This window comes from Hemicordylus capensis, chromosome 4, assembly GCF_027244095.1.
Source record: "Hemicordylus capensis ecotype Gifberg chromosome 4, rHemCap1.1.pri, whole genome shotgun sequence".
NCBI classification, from domain to species: domain Eukaryota; kingdom Metazoa; phylum Chordata; class Lepidosauria; order Squamata; family Cordylidae; genus Hemicordylus; species Hemicordylus capensis.
Genome location: NC_069660.1, coordinates 6,121,647 through 6,140,185, shown reverse-complemented (window position 1 = coordinate 6,140,185; position 18,539 = coordinate 6,121,647). Strand labels below are relative to the sequence as shown.

The 18,539-nt window shown below is 49.9% G+C and overlaps 1 protein-coding gene across 3 annotated transcripts in view; it reads right to left on the bottom strand.

The window, feature by feature from the left end:
• Window positions 1-14,240, bottom strand: part of ANGPT4 (angiopoietin 4) — a 53,362-nt gene extending 39,122 nt beyond the window's left edge. For 2 of the 3 annotated variants that reach the window (XM_053242508.1, XM_053242509.1), the window contains exon 1: window positions 12,242-12,804. In XM_053242508.1, the coding sequence (XP_053098483.1) occupies window positions 12,242-12,562 (321 nt within the window). In that variant the 5' untranslated portion in view covers window positions 12,563-12,804. Of the gene's footprint in view, window positions 1-12,241; window positions 12,805-14,181 lie in introns of those variants that run through there. The other variant, XM_053242510.1, reaches the window with a different exon arrangement.
• Window positions 14,241-18,539: the final 4,299 nt, after the last annotated feature.

The window sequence follows — 18,539 nt, the reverse complement described above, 5'->3', positions numbered from 1 at the left end:
AGTCACGCTCAGCCACTCGGTGCAGCACGAGCTGGCGGTGCAGTGTGGCGATCACACCACCCGGGGACAGACGAAAGAGGATTTGGGGGTCCCCAGGGGATGTGCAGGCCCTGGACTTCAGCTTGGAAGTCCAGGGAGAAGAGCACCTCTATGTCCCTGCATTGTTCATTTTTGTTTTTGTTTTCATTATCATCTCTATTCAAACATGGTTTGCAGATTTTTGTTGTGCTTCCAGATCATGCAAAGGCTGAGCAAAGACAGATATGAATCCTAGACAACAAGTCGAAATTGGGCCAAAAGATTGGAGTGAATACATGTCGGGAAGAAGTTCTCTTGAAAAGGATTGTCTGTCTCCAGCCAGACTCATACCAATATATTTAAACATACACATCACATTCTCTCTCTCTCTCTCTCTCTCCACCACCACCCCAGGACTTTTTACAGATAAGATTCCCAGAACAGCAGCTATCAAAATGGGCGAAGGGGTTGCAACACATGTAAATCAAGCCGAACCAAAGCTCCCAGGAGAGGAAAATGCACCAGAGTCATTTCCTCGGGACTGCACATTCTTGAGAACAAGGCAAGCAGAAGAGACGAAACCACAGATCACATGAAGGCGTACATGATGGTAACCAGGCTCAATGGGTCAATGCTAAGTTTAGGAGAGGTCTCCAGGTTCCTGGATAGGGTTGCCAACATTGCGTTGGCTTAAATCGAGACGGGGAGCCTGAGAGGGGGCAGGCGGGGGGGGGCATGGCCACATAGGGATGGGACTGGTCTTTAGAACAACAACAAAAAATCTTTTAAAGCCTCTGCTGAGCAGTGGCATTGCGGGGTGGCAGCGAGAGCTCACCCAGCTCCCAGACGATGTGAATGGCTGCTCTGGGGTAGGGCTCCTTGGGGCGGGGGCGCTGGCAACAGGCACACTGTGGCTGAACTGAAAGCACTCACACCACTGACTGACTCACTGCAGGAGGGAGGGACAGAGAGAAGGCGACGAAAGAGTCCCTCGCTCGTCCCTGCCTTCCTTCCAAATGAGGCCAATGGGCCGGTTTCAGGCTTCTGTGCACACGCGCCTAGCCCTCCCAGATCAGCCGATTACCTGCTCCGTCACAGAACACGGGACTTCTACCCCGAATCTCCTTCAGAGGAGAGTGTGTGTGTTCACACACCAGCCAAACTTACCCCGAAGTCCCTTCGAGATCCTTGGAACCGCTTTGTGATACAAATTCTAGCTTATCTTGAGTTATTTCTGGGTTTTTAAAATGCTGGTTTTAAGCTACTTTTTCTAGGGAAAAGCACTGACATAGAATCATTAGAAGGATACTCTCTTTAGAAATGCAGATATAGCTCTTTAGTAATCTCTCTCTCTTCCCCCCTCCCCACTGGCTAGAAGGAAAACACAGAGGCATGCCATGTGAACTTGTTGCAAAACAAAACCCTAGAGCAGAGGGGAAGGGCTGCTTCCCTCAACCGCGAGTGTAGTTCAAAGTGGGTTCGCTCAACATTCACCTCGAAGCATGAAGCTTCCCTGTTATCGCTCATCTGTGTTGATTTAAGCCAGAAGCCTCATCTACAGTGCAGAGGCAGACACATCTGGACAGTGCTTAATGTCTAAGAGGAGAAGTACTGGGGCTGAAGCATGCTTGCAAGTCACATCTTCTAGCACAACAAGGGTGGCCACCCTGAGCTGTTGTTGGACTGCAATTCCCATCACTGGGCCCCACCACAATATATGGCAGCAGGGGGTGATGGGAATCATAGTCTAATGACAGTTGGAGAGCCTGGAGTTGATCATCCCTGACCTAGAATTATCCCTGGCTGTGCTGTGACACCAGCAAGTGTTCCGCTTGAGCAAAGTGTCATTTTCCAACTGGTTTTCAAAGCCTTTATTCAGTTTCCAAGCATGCAAGTGACTAGCACTCTGGGAGGCTGAAACTTGCAGAGGGTGGGAATTCAAACAGAGATCAGAGTTAAGGTAGACACATTACTGGAGGGTAGTTGGTGATGAATGCTGGCAGATACTTCACTAGGTGAGAAAATGTAAGAAAAGTGGTTCATACAGAACATCCATTTTCATCACTTTTAGTAGGACTAGGAAATCAGAACAAAGGGCAGAGCTGCCTGCTTTTGATTGGCTGAGAGATTGGCTGCCTGTTTTTGATTGGGTGTCGCCTCCCCCCCCCCCCACTAACTGAGCAAAGATGCACCTTTTAAAAGTGGTAATTTTCTTTATTTAGCAGGGCAAGAGCAACTGGCCCTATCCATCCCCAGCACAGCACCCCTCCAGTGGCTGGTGTCTGTCTTTTATTTCTTTTTTCGAAGGTGAGCCCTTTGGGGACAGGGAGCCATCTTGTTTATTATTCCTCTAAGTAAGCTGCTTTGGGAACTTTTGTTGGAAGGCAATATATACATATTTGAAGTAGTAGTAGAAAGGAATCCCTTGATCCAGGGTAAGGCTATAGTATATATAGAATAAAGCTAGAGAACTACATAGGCTTGTGGCGAGACCACACAGCAATAATAGACAGCATTTCTACTTTGCATGCATTCTAAACCTGCAACCCCCTCATGGCAACACAATAAGCCCTTCACCTTATCCCCCCCTCCCCGTGTTTGTGGGAGGTGGTTGTGGCTACCCTGCGGTGAAGGAAAAGGCCAGCTGCTCATCTGCAAAGGCTGCCTCATCCTTCATCCTCAGGGCTCAGCGAACGGGCACCGTGGCCTGAAGACATGCCAAACTCTTGCTAGAAGTGTCTGGCCGGTTTTGCTGGCTGCTCGGTTCTTTTACCATCCTCCCCCTGCTCCCCTCCCCCACCCCCTCCCCTCCCCGCTTGCTTCCTACGTTCGTGTTTTTTCAGGACCTGAATCCAAAGAAAACAGGTCCCATTAAGTGGTTCCAGCTGGACTGGCAATTTTTTGAAAAAAAGGTTCTATCTTGGAAGAGCGGCATCGTAGCGTGGAGGTCACGGGGACACAGGGAAGGCAGCTGAAGGAAACAAATCCCTTCCCAGTCCTTGGGAAAGCCTAGTTTCAGTGGTGCCCATTTCTCACATACCCCCTCTGGTGCCATAATGGCTTCTGTAGTGGGAACATATACTAGCCAAAACCTACCTACCTACCCATATTCCTTCCTGCCTGCCTGCCTTCCTTGTTTGTTTGTTTTGTAGACTGCCCCAAACTTCCGTCCCTGGGTGGTGGACAACAATGTGTTAGGGTTCCAAACAGATAGCAATGAGACGTAAAGAACCCCAAATAGAGTCTAAATCCTCACATAAAATAATTTCTCTAATCCAGCATATAACATGTACTGGGAAACAACCACTCTTATAAATCAGATATTTATGCAGTTATAAATGCATTTATAATCGTGCATTGAGTCAAGCCTTCACAGATAATCCATATGAAGAAAATAAAATCCACCATATACCATGCACAAACAACTCTTCTAATAGACCACATGTGTATAAAACTCCAATCAATAAGCTAAATTGTTGGAGAAGAGTGCTGATAGAAGTTGCCTGTGAAGCTTTAAATTGATAAAATCTGCTGGAAAAGTGTCCCTGAGGGGAATCAAGGGATGTATCCCATGAAGTGGTGATGCCTATCCAAGGAGATATCTTCTGACTATGCACCACACAAGCCTAATATGTCTTTCGGTTTCTAGTCAGCCTTCTTCTGTGGCAATGATGCTAGGAGAATCCCCAATGCCATGGAGTTCCGGATGACTCAGAGCTGACTTGAAGCTTTTTCCACCCCTCCGAGAGATTTCTCATGGACTGGGCTATCAGGAGGAACCTCCATGTCAAGCTGGCCACATCAAGAGGCAAGCTCCCAGTGTGTGAAACTGATGGCTCAGACTTTGCGATCAGTGCAAATTGATTGTTATCCTCTTGTGTGACAGACCAAAGAAAGGGCTTCTCCACATGACACGTAGCTAGGTGATAGCATTGGCTGCCCCAAGATGTGGTGATGGCCCCCAGCTCCCATGCTTTTAAAAGGGGGTTAGGCACATTCATGGAGGAGGTGGAATATAGCCAGCTGACTACTGGGCATGGTGGCTAAATGGAACCTCCATGTTCAGAGGCAGTCTGCCACTAAATACCAGTTTCTGGGGGTGGGGGCAGTAATGGGAGAGGGCTATCATGCCCAGCTTGTGGGCTTCCCTTGTGGGGTTCTGGTTGGCCAGTGTTGGAAGCCAAATGCTGGAGGAGATGGGGCCATAGCTCAGTGGTACAGCACGTGTTCTGCATGAAGAAGGTCCCAGGTTCAATCTGTGGAACCTCCAGGTAGGGCTGCAAATAAAGACCTCTTACAGAAGCCCTGGGTGCTTTCCAAATTAGCTGCTAAACAGCAGCAAAATGCCTCTGTTCAGGCGAGTTGCATTGAAAATGTAAACAGCAGGAGAAGCAATCTCGTTGGAACGAACAACCCGGAAAAACAGCTACTTCCTTACGCTGGATATACGATGTCCTTGCTCTATATCACAGCGATTAAATTCGAGACAAGGCATTGGCAATGAGAACGGCACCCTGCTGTCTGTGTAGGGACTGCGGTGTCACTACTCAGGAAGTGTGGAAGCACAAATCTGAGATCCAACATGATCCAGTTGCAGGATGTGATCTGGAAAGTGCCCTGGAGAGCTACTGTCAGTCAGAGGAACATAGGATGCTGCCATATACTGAGCCAGACCCTTAGTCCATCTAGCTCAGTATTGTCTGCACTGACTGGCAGGCGGCTTCTCCAAGGTTGCAGGCAGGAGTCTCTCCCAGCCCTACCTGGAGATGCTGCCTCCTGCTTACAAGCAGCAGCTCCACTACTGAGCTATGGCCCTATTCCTTAAGGGGAATATCTTACAGTGCTCACATGTAGACACCCATCCAAATGCAAAACAAACCGAGCCCTGCTTTGCAAAGGAGACCGTTCATGCTTGCTCCTGCAAGATCAGCTCTGCACCCCTAGACGGCAGCTTCCTACGTAATCTATGGATAGATAAACCTGTGCGCTGGTCCACTGGGGCCTTTCTTATTCCCTTGTAGCACTTTAACCGCCATGGCCTTCCTCAAAGAATCATGGGAACTAGCTGACCCAGCACAGAGCATCTGCACCCCTAGTTCTCTCTGTGTCCTCCCTCCCACACCTCGCAACTGATCTGGCTCCCTGCACAGTCTTCCTTTCATCTCCATCCCTTCGGCCAGTTTGCTCTCCCCTCCCTATATCCCTTTGGCCAGTTCGTTTGACCCCCACCTCCGCATGCCGCCGCCTGCTCAGCCATCCTCCTCACAAGGAGGCAGGCGGCTGGAGCCAACGTGCGCTCTCCCGCCACTGCCTCCTCCTCGACCACCCTCCCTCCTCAGCTCCTCCCCTGCTCTGCTCTGCTCTGTTCTGCCCTGCCAGGAAATCTCGTGAGAGTTGCCACGCACGGGATTACGCCTTAGAGAATTATAGAGAGAGATTGAAACTCAGTGAGCTGCTGAGAAGTCTCTATTTGATATTCTCCCCCCGCCTTCACTACACCCAGAGGCCTCAAACAGAGCAAAAGTCTTTGCATGCCCGACCTACAGCAAAAGGTTTTAGCATGGAGAGGCAGCCCAGGCTGGGGATGGGAAGGGATTCTGTGTGAATGGCAGCCAGTGGACCCGGCTGCAGTCACTTGTTGGGCTTCCTCTCCAGGAGCTCTTGGTGCAGTTGATCCTTCACAGCACTGCGGTGTCAGCAAGGAGTAGCAACCTCAGATGCAGCTGTGTACACAGTCAGATGCACAGAACTTTGAGCAGCAGAGAACAGAGTCATTCCTCCAGAGGAACAAGGAGAAAACAGTTCCCATTCTCAACTTAAAGCTGCGGCAGCCCTTCCAAGAAGGACTGCGGTCCGCATTGCAACAGGATGTCATGGAGAGGACATCAGCACAGTTGCTGCACAGCTGAGACATCTGTCCAAGCTGCTTGGTCTAGACAGCCCCCACCTCCAGCCTCAGAGGCAAGATGCCTCTACATGCCAGTTGCAGGGGAGCAACAGCAGGAGAGAGGCATGCCCTCATCTCTTGCCGGTGGGCTTCTCCAAGGCATCTGGTGGCCACTGTGGGAAACAGGATGCTGGCTGCTGGCCTAGATAGGCCTTGGGCCTGATCCAGCAAGGCTGTTCTTATGCCCCCTTTGCATGGTAACTTGCCCTATCCAGGCACAGGCCAAGAACTAGTTTTTGTCTGCACCTGAAAAAGAGAGAAGTGCCTCTTTGAGTGACCATGTGCAGTTTGTCTTTTGGGAATCGATACATAATCACAGCCACCCACTCTTGTCTTGGGATGGGTAGTGGTGTTTTTTTGGAGGGCAGACAGGGCTTCTGGGTAAGAGCTAACATTCCATGACAAATTAGGTGTGTGTGAAGGCAACAGTCTTGCCCCACAGAATACATTGTTTATAGCAGGGGCTCTCCACCCTGGGTGTGGCTGGACTACAACTCCCATCATCCCCAGCCGCAATGGCAGCCATGTAGTGTATGGCCTGTGCATTTCCCTTACGTGTCTAAAAGTAAAAGAGAGACTTAAATTCTGTTTTGAAGGAAACAAGCAAGCTGACCATTCAAGAAAGGAGCTCGAAATAAAAGGAGGCCAGCTTCCCCGGCCCCAGGAAACAGCCGCAGCAAACTCCTCTTTCTTCCCAAGAACCATCGGACCTCACATCTGTCACCCGGGCAACCAATGCTAACGTCAGGCCTGCAAATAACTCTGTCTGTGGTTGGCTCAGGGAGGGAGAGTCCCAAAGCAGCGAGAAAACATCAGGGACGAGACTTGTGGAGCAGCAAAGGAAGAGAACGTGGGCTCTGAGCGGCAGCTTCTCATGGGAAACGGAGCAGCAAGCACTGAGAGGGATGCTTGCAAGGGGTGGGGGCTGCCCTCCAGTAGCAGCATCCCTCCCAAATGGATGTTCTGAGTGGGATCAGTATCTGTGCAAACAATGCCAGTCCCAAACTGCCCAATTAATTGGGCATAGCTTTTTAATTAATTCATAGGAGAGCTGGTCTTGTGGTAAAGGTAAAGTGCACCATTGAGTCGGTGTCGCCTCCTGGTGCCCACAGAGCCCTGTGGTTGTCTTTGGTAGAATACAGGAGGGGCTGACCATTGCCATCTCCCGTGCAGTATGAGATGATGCCTTTCAGCATCTTCCTATATCGCTGCTGCCCGATATAGGTGTTGAAACATATCAGCGGGGATTCAAACTGGCAACCTCTGGTTAGCTAGTCAAGTCATTTCCCCGCTGCCCCATTAGGTAGCAAGCATGAATAGTCCCCCTTGCTGAGCAGAGTCCACCATGGTTTGCATTTGAATGGGAGACTACATTTCTGAGCACTGTGAGATATTCCCCTTAGGGGATGGGTCCACTCTGGGAGTAGTATCTGCTTGCTTGCATACAAAAAGGTGCCAGGTTCCCTCCCTGGCACCTGCAAGATAGGGCTGAGAGAGACGACTCCTGCCTGTCACTGCTGCTGCCAGTCTGTGTAGACAATACTGAGCTAGATGGACCAAGGGTCTGACTCGGTAGAGGGCAGCTTCCTACGTTCCTCCTTTCAAGGGGCCATAAGAATGCATTCCATGGTCATTTGGAAGGAAGCAAGGCTTTTCAGTGGGCATTCCTAATTCATTTTAGCACATTCCACAGAGCACCTGCATGTTTGAAGCAGAAGGTTCCAAACTCCATTCCTGGCATCTCCAAGAGAAGGCTGGGAGAGACTCCTGCCTGCAACCTTGGAGAAGCCACTGCCAGTCTGTGAAGACAACACTGAGCTAGGTGGGCCAAGGGTCTGGCTCGGTGGAAGGCAGCTTTCTATGTCCCTATCAATTGACTCAAAGTTGTTCACAAGGGCAAAGAAACGTCCTCCCTGTTTTCATCTGTGAAACGCTGGAAGGTGCGAGGTCTGATTCAGAAACACATCTCTATGACCCAGGGTCTCTCAACCTCAAGTCTCCATATTTCACTGGAATTATTGTTCCAGCAATTCCTAGCTATTGTGGCTGCGAATGATGGGAATTGGAATCTAATGTCTGGGGAGGCAAGGCTGGGAGACCCAGCTCTGCCCAGTTGCTCACTGGAAAACCAAGCTGCTTCCACCATCCAGGGTTCTGGCCAATGAGAGCAAAAGATTTGGATGATCAAAAAGGAATGTGTGTGTGTGTGTGTGTGTGTGTGTGTTTAAATCTTAACATGTATTTTTATCCCACTAAAGTAAATTATTATTATTATTATTATTACATTTATAACCTGCTCTTCCTCCAACGAGCCCAGAGCGGTGTATTACATACTTGAGTTTCTCTTTCACAACAACCCTGTGAAGTAGGTTAGGCCGAGAGAGAAGTGTCTGGCCCAGAGTCACCCAGCTAGTCTCATGGCTGAATGGAGATTTGAACTCGGGTCTCCCCGGTCCTAGTCCAGCACTCTAACCACTACACCACGCTGGCTATAAATAAAGCGATATAAATAAGCTATATAACTTTACAGACATTAAATTACTTGTATTTCAGTTTCTGCTCTTTGGCATCGCCTTGCACAATCCATGTAGAATAAATCCTGTAGCTTCTCCCCCCACCCTCAACCCCCCAAACATACACACAGACTCACTCACTTCACTGACTCCTGGCTGCGGGCCTGCAAAAGTCCCCCGTGGAATGAAATTAGATGAGCCCCAAAAGAAAGATATGGTCACCAAAAGAGCCAAGCAGCTCATTTGGCATTGCAAAACATCCCTGGCAGGAAGCCACATCATCCAGATGAAAGAGAGGCATCCTCTGGCCTCATGCCCCATTCTCCAATGCGGAGCAGGGCGGAGTGGTGGTGGGGAGCAGCCATTGCTATTTACTGGGGGAAGAAACACGCCAGTATTCCTCCTCCTCTGCAGGCAGCCTACGGGACAACTCACGAGAGAGGGAAAGAGATGCTGCTGATTCTGGTGGCGGCGCAGCGCCATGGAGGTGAAGGCAGGCTGTCCTTCTAGCCTGATCCCTGCATGAGGCAACTTCATGCATAACTGGTGTGAAATCCAGAACTAGCTTCATCTGGACATGAATTAAGTCCTGCATTCTATCAAAGAGGGGGGATCTTTTCAGTTCCCTCCTGACTGGCCTCTGCCCTTCATTCATTCTATCTATCTAGCTATCTATCTACATACTTGAGTTTCTCTTTCACAACAACCCTGTGAAGTAGCTTAGGCTGAGAGAGAAGTGACTGGCCCAGAGACACCCAGCTAGTTTCATGGCTGAACGGGGATTTGAACTTGGGTCTCCCTGGTCCTAGTCCAGCACTCTAGCCACTACACCACGCTGGCTCTATCTATCTATCTATCTATCTATCTATCTATCTATCTATCTATCTATCTATCTATTTGATTCATATGCCGCCCTTCCAAAATGGCTCAACATTTACCCTTCGCAACCTTCCAGATACATTTCCCCTCCCAAGCTAAGAAATAAGGCCTGACATCCAGTCCAACAACGTGCTGGTGCTATGGGAGAGGCGCTATTTTTATCCATCTCCCCTTGCCCCTGAAGTTCACTGTGAGGCTATTCACACACCCGTGCAAAAGCGGGCTAAGTGAGCCCAGACCGGTTTTGCACATGCACATGTGAACTGCTGGGATGGGGCCCGATCCTGGCGGCACCACGGCGGCAAGCCCACCTACGGAGCCACTCTTGAAAATGACGTTACGGGAGCAAGTGTTTTCCTTTACTGGCAGCAGCCGGTGCCCATCCGGGCAGGCGATTTGCCCACCCAAGGGAAGAAAATGGATCAACCGTAGGGAGGTAAACTCTTCAGGGCTTCCTCCCCACAAACCTTATCGCCATTTCTCACTGCTCGTGAGAAACGGCTCTTAGTCTCACAAAAATATGTCCCTGAGGGCTGCACGATCATCAAGGACGTGTTTCGGGGAGGCACAGTGGGCTTCAGAGGGAAGGGGAGGTTGTCAAAACTTGTCCCTCTCACATAGCACCAGCACAGCCTTGCTGAACTGGTACCTCCTTTGCCTGGATGTCAGCCAATGATAAGAATGGCTGACATGATCCTGGCATCAGCGGGAGGCCTGGGGGTCCACAAAGAACCTTCAGCATCACAGCACTGAAGGCTCCTTTGCACAGCAGACTGGGCATAGAAGGGGAAGGGAGAGTAACATATATGTCCCCAAGGGCTGCACAACCTTCAGGGACAGATTCATGCATTTGGAAAGGATTTTTGAAAGGAGGGGAGAGGCACAAAAATCGCTCCCCTCTCCCTCCCCCCCCACCCATGCCCAGTCTGCTGCACAAAGCAGCCTCCAGTGCAGGGATGCTGAAGGCTGCTTGCAGATCCACAACTCTCTGCAGCCCCCCTTCTGTCAACAGAGGGCTGAGGGTCATGTTAGCCCCTAACAATAATCACAATAGTTGCTGCAATTGTTTGATTAATTTCCCTCTCTCTCCCAGTTCCTCCACCACATTCCAATGTGTCCAAGAAGTATAACTGAGGATGTGCAACTGAAGGGCCGTGATGAAGATGACCTGGGCGCTTTCCAGATTACACACTGCAATGGGGTAAAATGCTTCGACTTGGCAGGATCCTATTGGCAATGATCCCCAGAATCTCAAACTCCTACGACGGGAAAATACTGCTATTTTTTTACAAGGGACTTGCAGCGTTGTAGTGTAGGACTAAAACACAAGGAGAAAATCTGAGAGAAGGCATCGGAAATATGAATGGCACCTTGCTGACAGCGCAGGGACACAGGCAGTATGGACACATGTCGAAACACAGGCAGGACAGAAGCACATTAGCGGACACGTGTGTCACTGTTGTAGCGTGTAATCTGGAAAGTGCCTTGGAGAGGCTACCCAGAGAGGTAAAGCCTTGACGCCAAGGTGACATCCAGGGCAGGGAGCCACCATCCTCTCCCTTTCCCCCATAGACACAGATGGTGGTATTATTATTATTATTATTATTATTATTATTATTATTATTATACATTTATATCCCGCTCTTCGTCCGAGGAGCCCAGAGCAGTGTACTACATACTTAGGCTCCTCCTCGCAACAACCCTGTGAGGTAGGTTGGGCTGAGAGAGAAGTGACTGGCCCAGAGTCAACCAGCAAGTCTCATGGCTGAATGGGGATTGGACCTCGGGTCTCCTCGGTGCTAGTCATTCGTTCCCATCCATTCACTCCTTGGTGAAAAGCCAGTCATGGCACTTGGAGGTCGTGGCAGGAGGCGTGGCGAACCTGCCTCCGTTCCGGACAGGCAGGCATCAGCAGAGGTCCCCTGTGGTGCTGGGCTCTCGGCTGCTGCCCCAAGGTGCCTTGAGCTGACATTGACCCTGGTGGATGCTCCAGCGTCCCTCTCTGAGCACCTGGAGGTGCTTCCGACCCACTGCGGGTGAGCAGGCAAGTAGCTGTTCCCAAGCCTGTTATAGTCTCAGAGTGTTTTCCTTGTTCCTTGTCATAGCAGCTCCCTGCCCCTGGGAAGCCGCCAGATCGCCAATCTTTTTACAGACGGGAAACCGAGGCTGAAAGGGGCGACAAGGCCCCATCAGAGATGGGAACCCAACTTAGGCCATAAGCAACCTTCCTTGTGCATGTGAGCCCCATATACCTTCAGGGTCCCCAAACCTATTTTTAGATACCACCCCTCATATATCACCATAAAGGTAAAGGTAAAGTGTGCTGTCAAGTCGATTCCGACTCCTGGTGCCCACAGAGCCCTATGGTTTTCTTTGATAGAATACAGGAGGGGTTTCCCATTGTCTCCTCCCGCACAGTGTGAGATGATGCCTTTCAGCATCTCCCCATATTGCGGCTGCCCGATATAGTACCAGCAGGGATTCAAACCGGCAACCTTCTGCTTGCTAGTCAGGCATTTCCCCGCTGCCCCACAGCACATAGAAATTCTTTCCATGCACCTGCCAGACGGCTGGGAGTGCTTCTGGGCGTGAGCCAAGTGCCTTTTCCTAGCGGAGTCACCCCATAGAGTCCCCTGACCATATCACTTAGGGAGGCCCTCCTCTGCATTCCTCCTGAGGTTCGGGGGGGGGGGTGCTGACAAGGGAGAGGGGCTTTTCTGTGGTGGCACCCCACTTTGAGACTGGGCTGTATGTGTGAACAACAAACACCTGTCGAGGTTCAGAGCGCCTGGGTCTGAAGACAGGCTTGAGCCCTGGCATTGGTCTGCAGGTGCTTTCCCCGGGTGCCACCCGCTGCCTGCCGGGAGAAGACCCCTGCCCTTACCTTCAGCAGCCACTGGGTGTTGTTCTCCAGGACCCTCTCCAGCTGTTGGACTCGCTGTGTGGACTCCTCAGGGCCCCTGAGCCCAGAGCCAAACGGGGAGTCCCTCTGCAGCGTGTTGACGTTGAAGGTCTCCCCGGCCAGCTGGCAGAGGGGTGGGTCCGCCTCTGGCAGGACAAAGGTGTAGCTGCAGCGCCCCAGCTGGACCCGGTGCGACCGCCTGCGGAGCTTGCTCTCTGTCGCCCTCCGCTGCATGCCCTCTGCCAGGCCAGCTGCCAGCAAGCAGCCAAAGACCGCCAGGGCGAGATTCCCAGCCCCCCACATGGCTGTGAGGTGGCCAAGCAGGAACCCAGCCCCGGCAGCACCACTCCAGAGGCCAGAAGACTCGATTCTCAGGGCAGAGGCTGATGTGGAGAAGGACTGACCCTCCTTGAGGGCTTCCTTCGGGGGACACAGAAGCCAGGTGGGGGGCAACTCCGGCTCTCCTTTCTTTGCAAGGCACACGGGCTCTCTCTCCGTCCTCCCCAAGAAACACGTCCAGAGTCTGAAACTGTAGCACTTCCTCCTCTCAGCCCATCTCTCCTCCTCCTCCTCTCCTCCTCCTCCTCCTCCCTTTTTCTAGCACCCCCTGCAAGCATCTCAGCCCTTGCTTTTGTCATTATCCTGGCCCCAGCAGCAGTATTGGCCAGTCATGCCAAAAAAACCCAGGAGACTTCAATACTCCCCCCACCCCCCACCCCGCTTCTTCCTATCCCACTGCAAGAGCTCAAGTTTCAAATGGGAGGTTGGAGAGAGAGCGCAAAGCCAAGAGTTATTTCCAGGCCTATACACAGAGAGAGAGAGAGATCATCACTCAGTGGCCTGATTCAAATACCCTTATACCCTCCAACCCTGTCTATACCTAAAGAGGCCATTCTGGCTCCAGGATTTGGGAGGCCCACAGCAGCCCCCTCCCCGTACCATGAAGAGGAAGAGCATTGAAGCTGAGATTTCTCACGGGCTGCTTCTGATTCGGTGCTTCATAAGCATCCAGGCTGAGCCGAAATTCTTCCAAGAGAACTTTACGCTCAAACCTGGGGCTGCAGAGGTGTGAGCAGGGGCGTAGCAAGGTTGGAATGGGCCCAGAGACAAGATTTTAAAATGCCCCCCCCCCCAAAGTCCAGGGCCTCCGCACACCCCAGGCCCCCAAGGATTTAAGTCTGATATTCCAAAATAAGTATGCTGCCTGGAAATACATTTCACTGAATACACACACACACACACATCACAATATATAGTGATATACATTGAGTACTATACATTTGTGCTACTTTTAATGCCTAGAACACACTAGAAAGATGAATGATTAAAATGGGCCCCTCGCTGCAGATTAGCAAAGGAGACTTTCAACCATGCAGGGTGAGCCTATGTTTGTTTTCTCAGAATTCTGAACAAATTCAGTCAAGTTTGATTGCAGGAGGTTTTTCACAGGAGGCTTGTAAAGCCCTTTAAGACACATCTCCTCTGGAATGGAGGTGCTGCATTCACATGTTGGCCAGATTTACCCTGAAGTCCCTGCAAGTTATTGGGGAGCAGTTCACACACAAGAAAAATAAAATAAAATAAAAGCACCACACATGCTTCCCAGTTCTCACTCAGGCCTTCTGGGTTGCAAAACAACTTGGAACATAAGTGCATTTAGAAATGAATGAATGAATGAATAAAATAACTATAATACTGTTTCTTCCAGAAGTTTTTGTAATTTTCTGCCATGAAACAAGCCACTTATAGGACTTTTTAGATAGTTTTTTTTAAGCCAGCAAATTTTCCAAGCTGTTTCAAAATAAATATTCAGAGACTTCTCGGTCCCTCCCCCCCCATATCCAAGCCCTATGGCAAGCAGATGCCTATATATCCGGGGGGGGGGCAGGGAAGGTAACCACAAAAAGGAGTTCACACTCTACCTGGCAGCAAGGGGTCTTCTGCTGCAGAGACCAGTGGTGGCCACCTGGCAGCCTCCTCCTTCCTGGCTGGCTTGGGCCCTACTGGAGTTCAGGCTTCACTGCGGCCTACAGGAGGCCTCCGTGGAAGCCCCGCCCACCCGCCGATCAGCTGAGAGGCGGGAGAAAAGGAGCTCTTGGCCTCCAGGCAGTGGGGCCCCCAGACAACTGTCTCCCCTTGCCCGATCTTTGTTACGCGCCTGGGTGTGAGAGTTGCCCTGAAATGGTGCAGCATTGCTCCCAGGGAACAATGCTAATGGAGAGGGAGGGGGACTGCAGCCCCCAGCTGCTCAGAGGAGGATGGACCATTCGTGCATCGCCATCAGCACCTCTATCAACATCTTCGGAGAAAGCAGAAGCAGAAGCAGAAAGCAGAGGTTTTTTTTTTCAAAAGCTGCTGGAAATTGAGGATTTTTTTTAACCCGGAACATAACTCAGGCTGAGCCAGAATTCGCAGCCTCCCTTCCGAGAAAAACAAAGTCCTGTCTGACCTGGTCCCTGATAGCCTGCAGGGAGGTTGGGTTAAATCCAGTGAATATGTGGACTGGCACACTCCAATCAGGAGTGGATTGGGGGGGGGGGGAGCTCTGTCTGTAAAACCTCTAGGGGAGAGCAAGCACCTTGATTCAGCCCAGCTTAGCATCCACACACAACCCTGGAGAAAATGCCCGCTGGGCAGAAATGCCTTTCCTTCCTTCCTTCTTCCTTCCTTCCTTCCTTTCATATGGTGAGCCCTTTTGGGACAGGAAGCCATCTTTCCATTGCTTTTGATATGGAAACAGCTTTGAGAAAGTTTTGTGTGGAAAAGCAGTATATACATACTTTACATTTATTTATTTGTTTGTTTATTCATTCATTCATTCATTCATTTATTGTTACACTTCTATCCTGCTCTTCCTCCGAGGAGCTCAGGGTGGTTTACATGGTTTGGTGTTTTGTTTTGTTTTTAAATCCTCACAACAACCCTGTGAAGCTGAGAGATACATGACTGGCCCAGAGTAATAATCTTCCTGTGTGGTGGAGTCCATGCTAGCTCTGTATATGCCTTTTCACACAGCTTCCTGTTTTGTTTTGTTTTGTTTGGGGGTGGGGGAGTTATAGTGTGCATCCACTGCTTGCACAGAGCTGCCTGTTATAGCACAGTGGCTTAAAGCCTGAATCCAGGGGTGCCATCAGGCATGGACTTGGGGGCCCGGGTCCATGTGCCCACTCTCCTAGAGGGCCCCATGATTTTTCCAAAGGGAAAAGAGGGCCCTCTTTATATTTCTGGAATGGCTTAGCCTAGATTTCTGAAATTTGGCTGAGATGAAGGACAGGTTATCAGAACTCTGTGTATTGGTTTTGAAGAGGATCGGCCAACCTATTTATTTTTAATGATTTTTTTTATTTTTAAAAAACTTCCAAAAAGTCCTTTTAGTGGCTTGTTTCATGGCAGAAAATCACAAAAACTTCTAGAACTGTAGCCCCCACCCCTACCATCATTTTACGCACGCACGCACACATACACACACACACACACACACACACACACACACACGGTCCATCATTCCACCACCCCATATGGAGGAATCTGCCCATTACTTCATAGAAAGGGGTAAGCAACATCTACTTTTATCCCACTTCTATCTTTTCAGAATGGCTTGATCTAGAGTTCTGCAATTGGACACAGATTTAGGACAGGTTAGCAGGACACTGTGTATTGATCTTGACATGGATTGGTCAATCAACTGATTTTTAATTATTATTTCTAAAAAACACTTCAAAAATGTTCTATGTGGCTTGTTTGATGGTATAAAATTACAAAAATTTCTAGAACTGAGTTCCCCCCAGGACCATCATTTCACCCCCATGGGAAGGATTCTGCCCTTTGTCTTCATTTTAGTGCAACATGCTCCCCACGCTTTTGCCCAAAGCTTTACATTTCAAGAACAGCTAGACTTAGAGTTCTGAAACAGGGCACAGATGTCATCCAAGATGGCAGGACTCTGTGTATTTTTATTTCAAGGAAATCATCCAATCCTGTGGTTTTTGATGATTTTTTCCCTACTGCAGTAAAGCTGCCAGAAAGAGTCTCTCTGTCCATAGAATACTTCACACCTAGTGAAAGTAGAACTAACTGTTACATCTGAATAAACGAAGAACATTTATTTTTTCATATGCACTGTATTCAAGTTAGTTTGTGATCCAAAAGGTCATCATGAGAACTGTGGACCAAGGGGCATGTGTTGTGGTTTTAATTTATTTTCCTTACAAATACATGATATGTCCAAGCTGGTTTTGGGTTTGAACTGTGGAGCAAGGGACACATGTTGTGTCCTAGTTAGTTTGTGAATGAATGGTCAAGAAGCTGTGTGAGTCCATTGGGCCTTGCATAGTCTTTTTTTGTGTAGGAGGGGTGGATGCACTCTGGCCCAGATCTGTGGGTTTGTGGTGAATGATCAAGAAGTTGTATGGATCCATTAGGTGTTGTGTAGTCCTTCCCCACCCCCCACACTTCCAAACGCACTCTGGCCTAGACCTGTGGGTTTGTAGTGAAGTGTGTGTATGGGTATGTGTGTGTGGGGGGGCGAGGTTTAAAGGATTAAGCTCATTAAGATTAAGCTCATTAGGTCCAAGGTCCAAAGTCCAAAATTACTTGGCTTCACTTCTGCCTGGATCGGGAAGTCTCCGGTTTGAATCTTACCCCTGTCATCATGACTTCATTAGGCAAGCTGTTTCTACTCCGCTCAGTTGCGGTATATGGATAACAACTCTCACCTTACAGCAGCAGTTCGCAACCTCGGGTCTCCCTTTGGGTCTCACCTCTCATTATCCTCACCACAATGGGAGAAGAGGTGGTCTCGTGTTAATAAGCATGAATTGTGCCCTTTGCTAAGCAGGATTTCCCCGATTTGTATTTGAATGGGAGACTAGAAGTGTGAGCACTGTAAGATATTTCCCTCAGGGGATGGAGCCACTCTGGCAAGAGCAGAAGGTTCCAAGTTCCCTCCCTGGCAGCATCTCCGAGATAGGGCTGAGAGAGATTCCTGCCTGCAACCTTGGAGAAGCCGCTGCCAGTCTGTGTAGACAATACTGAGCTAGATGGACCAAGCGTATGACTCCGCATAAGGCAGCTTCCTATGTTCCTATGACTGGGGATGATGGGAGTTGTAGTCCAACAACCTCCAGAGGTTCAAGTTTGAAAACCCCTGTCTTACAGAGTTGTTGTAAGGATTACAACAAGGTAATGCACATGAAGTGTTTTAAATAGTGTAGTAAACACTACACACGTGCTAGGTATTATTCTGCTGTTAGAGTAACAGACACTAGCCGGTTGCTCCTTCTGCTGTAACTACTTGATGGAACCAGGGGTCCACTGCTTCACGCTCCCAGATGCTGTTGGACTACAACTCCCATCATCCCCAGCACAATGTCCAAAGGGATGGTGGGAGCTGTAGTCCAACAGCATCTGGGAACCCTGCTCTAACCCATTCCAGGAGGAGACACAGCAGAGAGAAGGTTTCAAAAGCCAGTGCTTTGCTTTTCTAACAAATCTCTCCTTGGCACCAGGAAAGGACAGCCACTTCTCTGCAAATCCCTCCCTGATCAGTACCAGCTGTGACCTTGCTGGGTTCAGAAGAGCAGCATTAGGATCCGAGTGAGAATTTCCTCCTCTGGGGTCTGTTTATAATATACCAAGGACTGCAGCTGAATCACCACTCGTATGCAACCATTTCTCATGACAAGGGGAATGCTCCCTTCAGCCCCAGAGAATGCCTATTTGGTCCCTTTAAGAGGACTTCTGTCCCGACTGCTTTGCTATACGAGATTCTCCTTCAAAACCAAACCAGGGCAAGATCAAAAGTGAGAGAGACGCCCAGTTTTAGGCCTGACTCAAGGCATGAGAGGGGCTGTTTCTGGAGGGGTACTGCTGGCCGCAACTATGGGAAGCAACTGCAGCGTGGACTCCCGCAGCGCGTTCTGAGGCTTTGGGCGCGAACCCAACTGCACAGGAAGGAGCTGCTGCCCAGGCCATTCCGGTCACGCCAGAAAAGGCCTTGGGGGTACAGGCCCCCCATTATCTCTCTGGGATTCCTTGGAGGCTGCACAGGCTGCTTCAGACATGGGGGCATCCTCCCAGCCACAGCATCCTCCCAGCCACAGGCGATGAAGATATCGGTGTGCCAGGATTACGCACATCTTCCCCCGCTCCTGGCATGCCAAATCAGATTACTGCCAGGGGCAGCAGAGGGTCATCAGGCAGCGGGTGTGTGTGTGTGATCTGCACACCCAGCTCCTTCAATGGGTTGTCTGCAGGGAAGGTAAATGAACCTTTCTCCCCA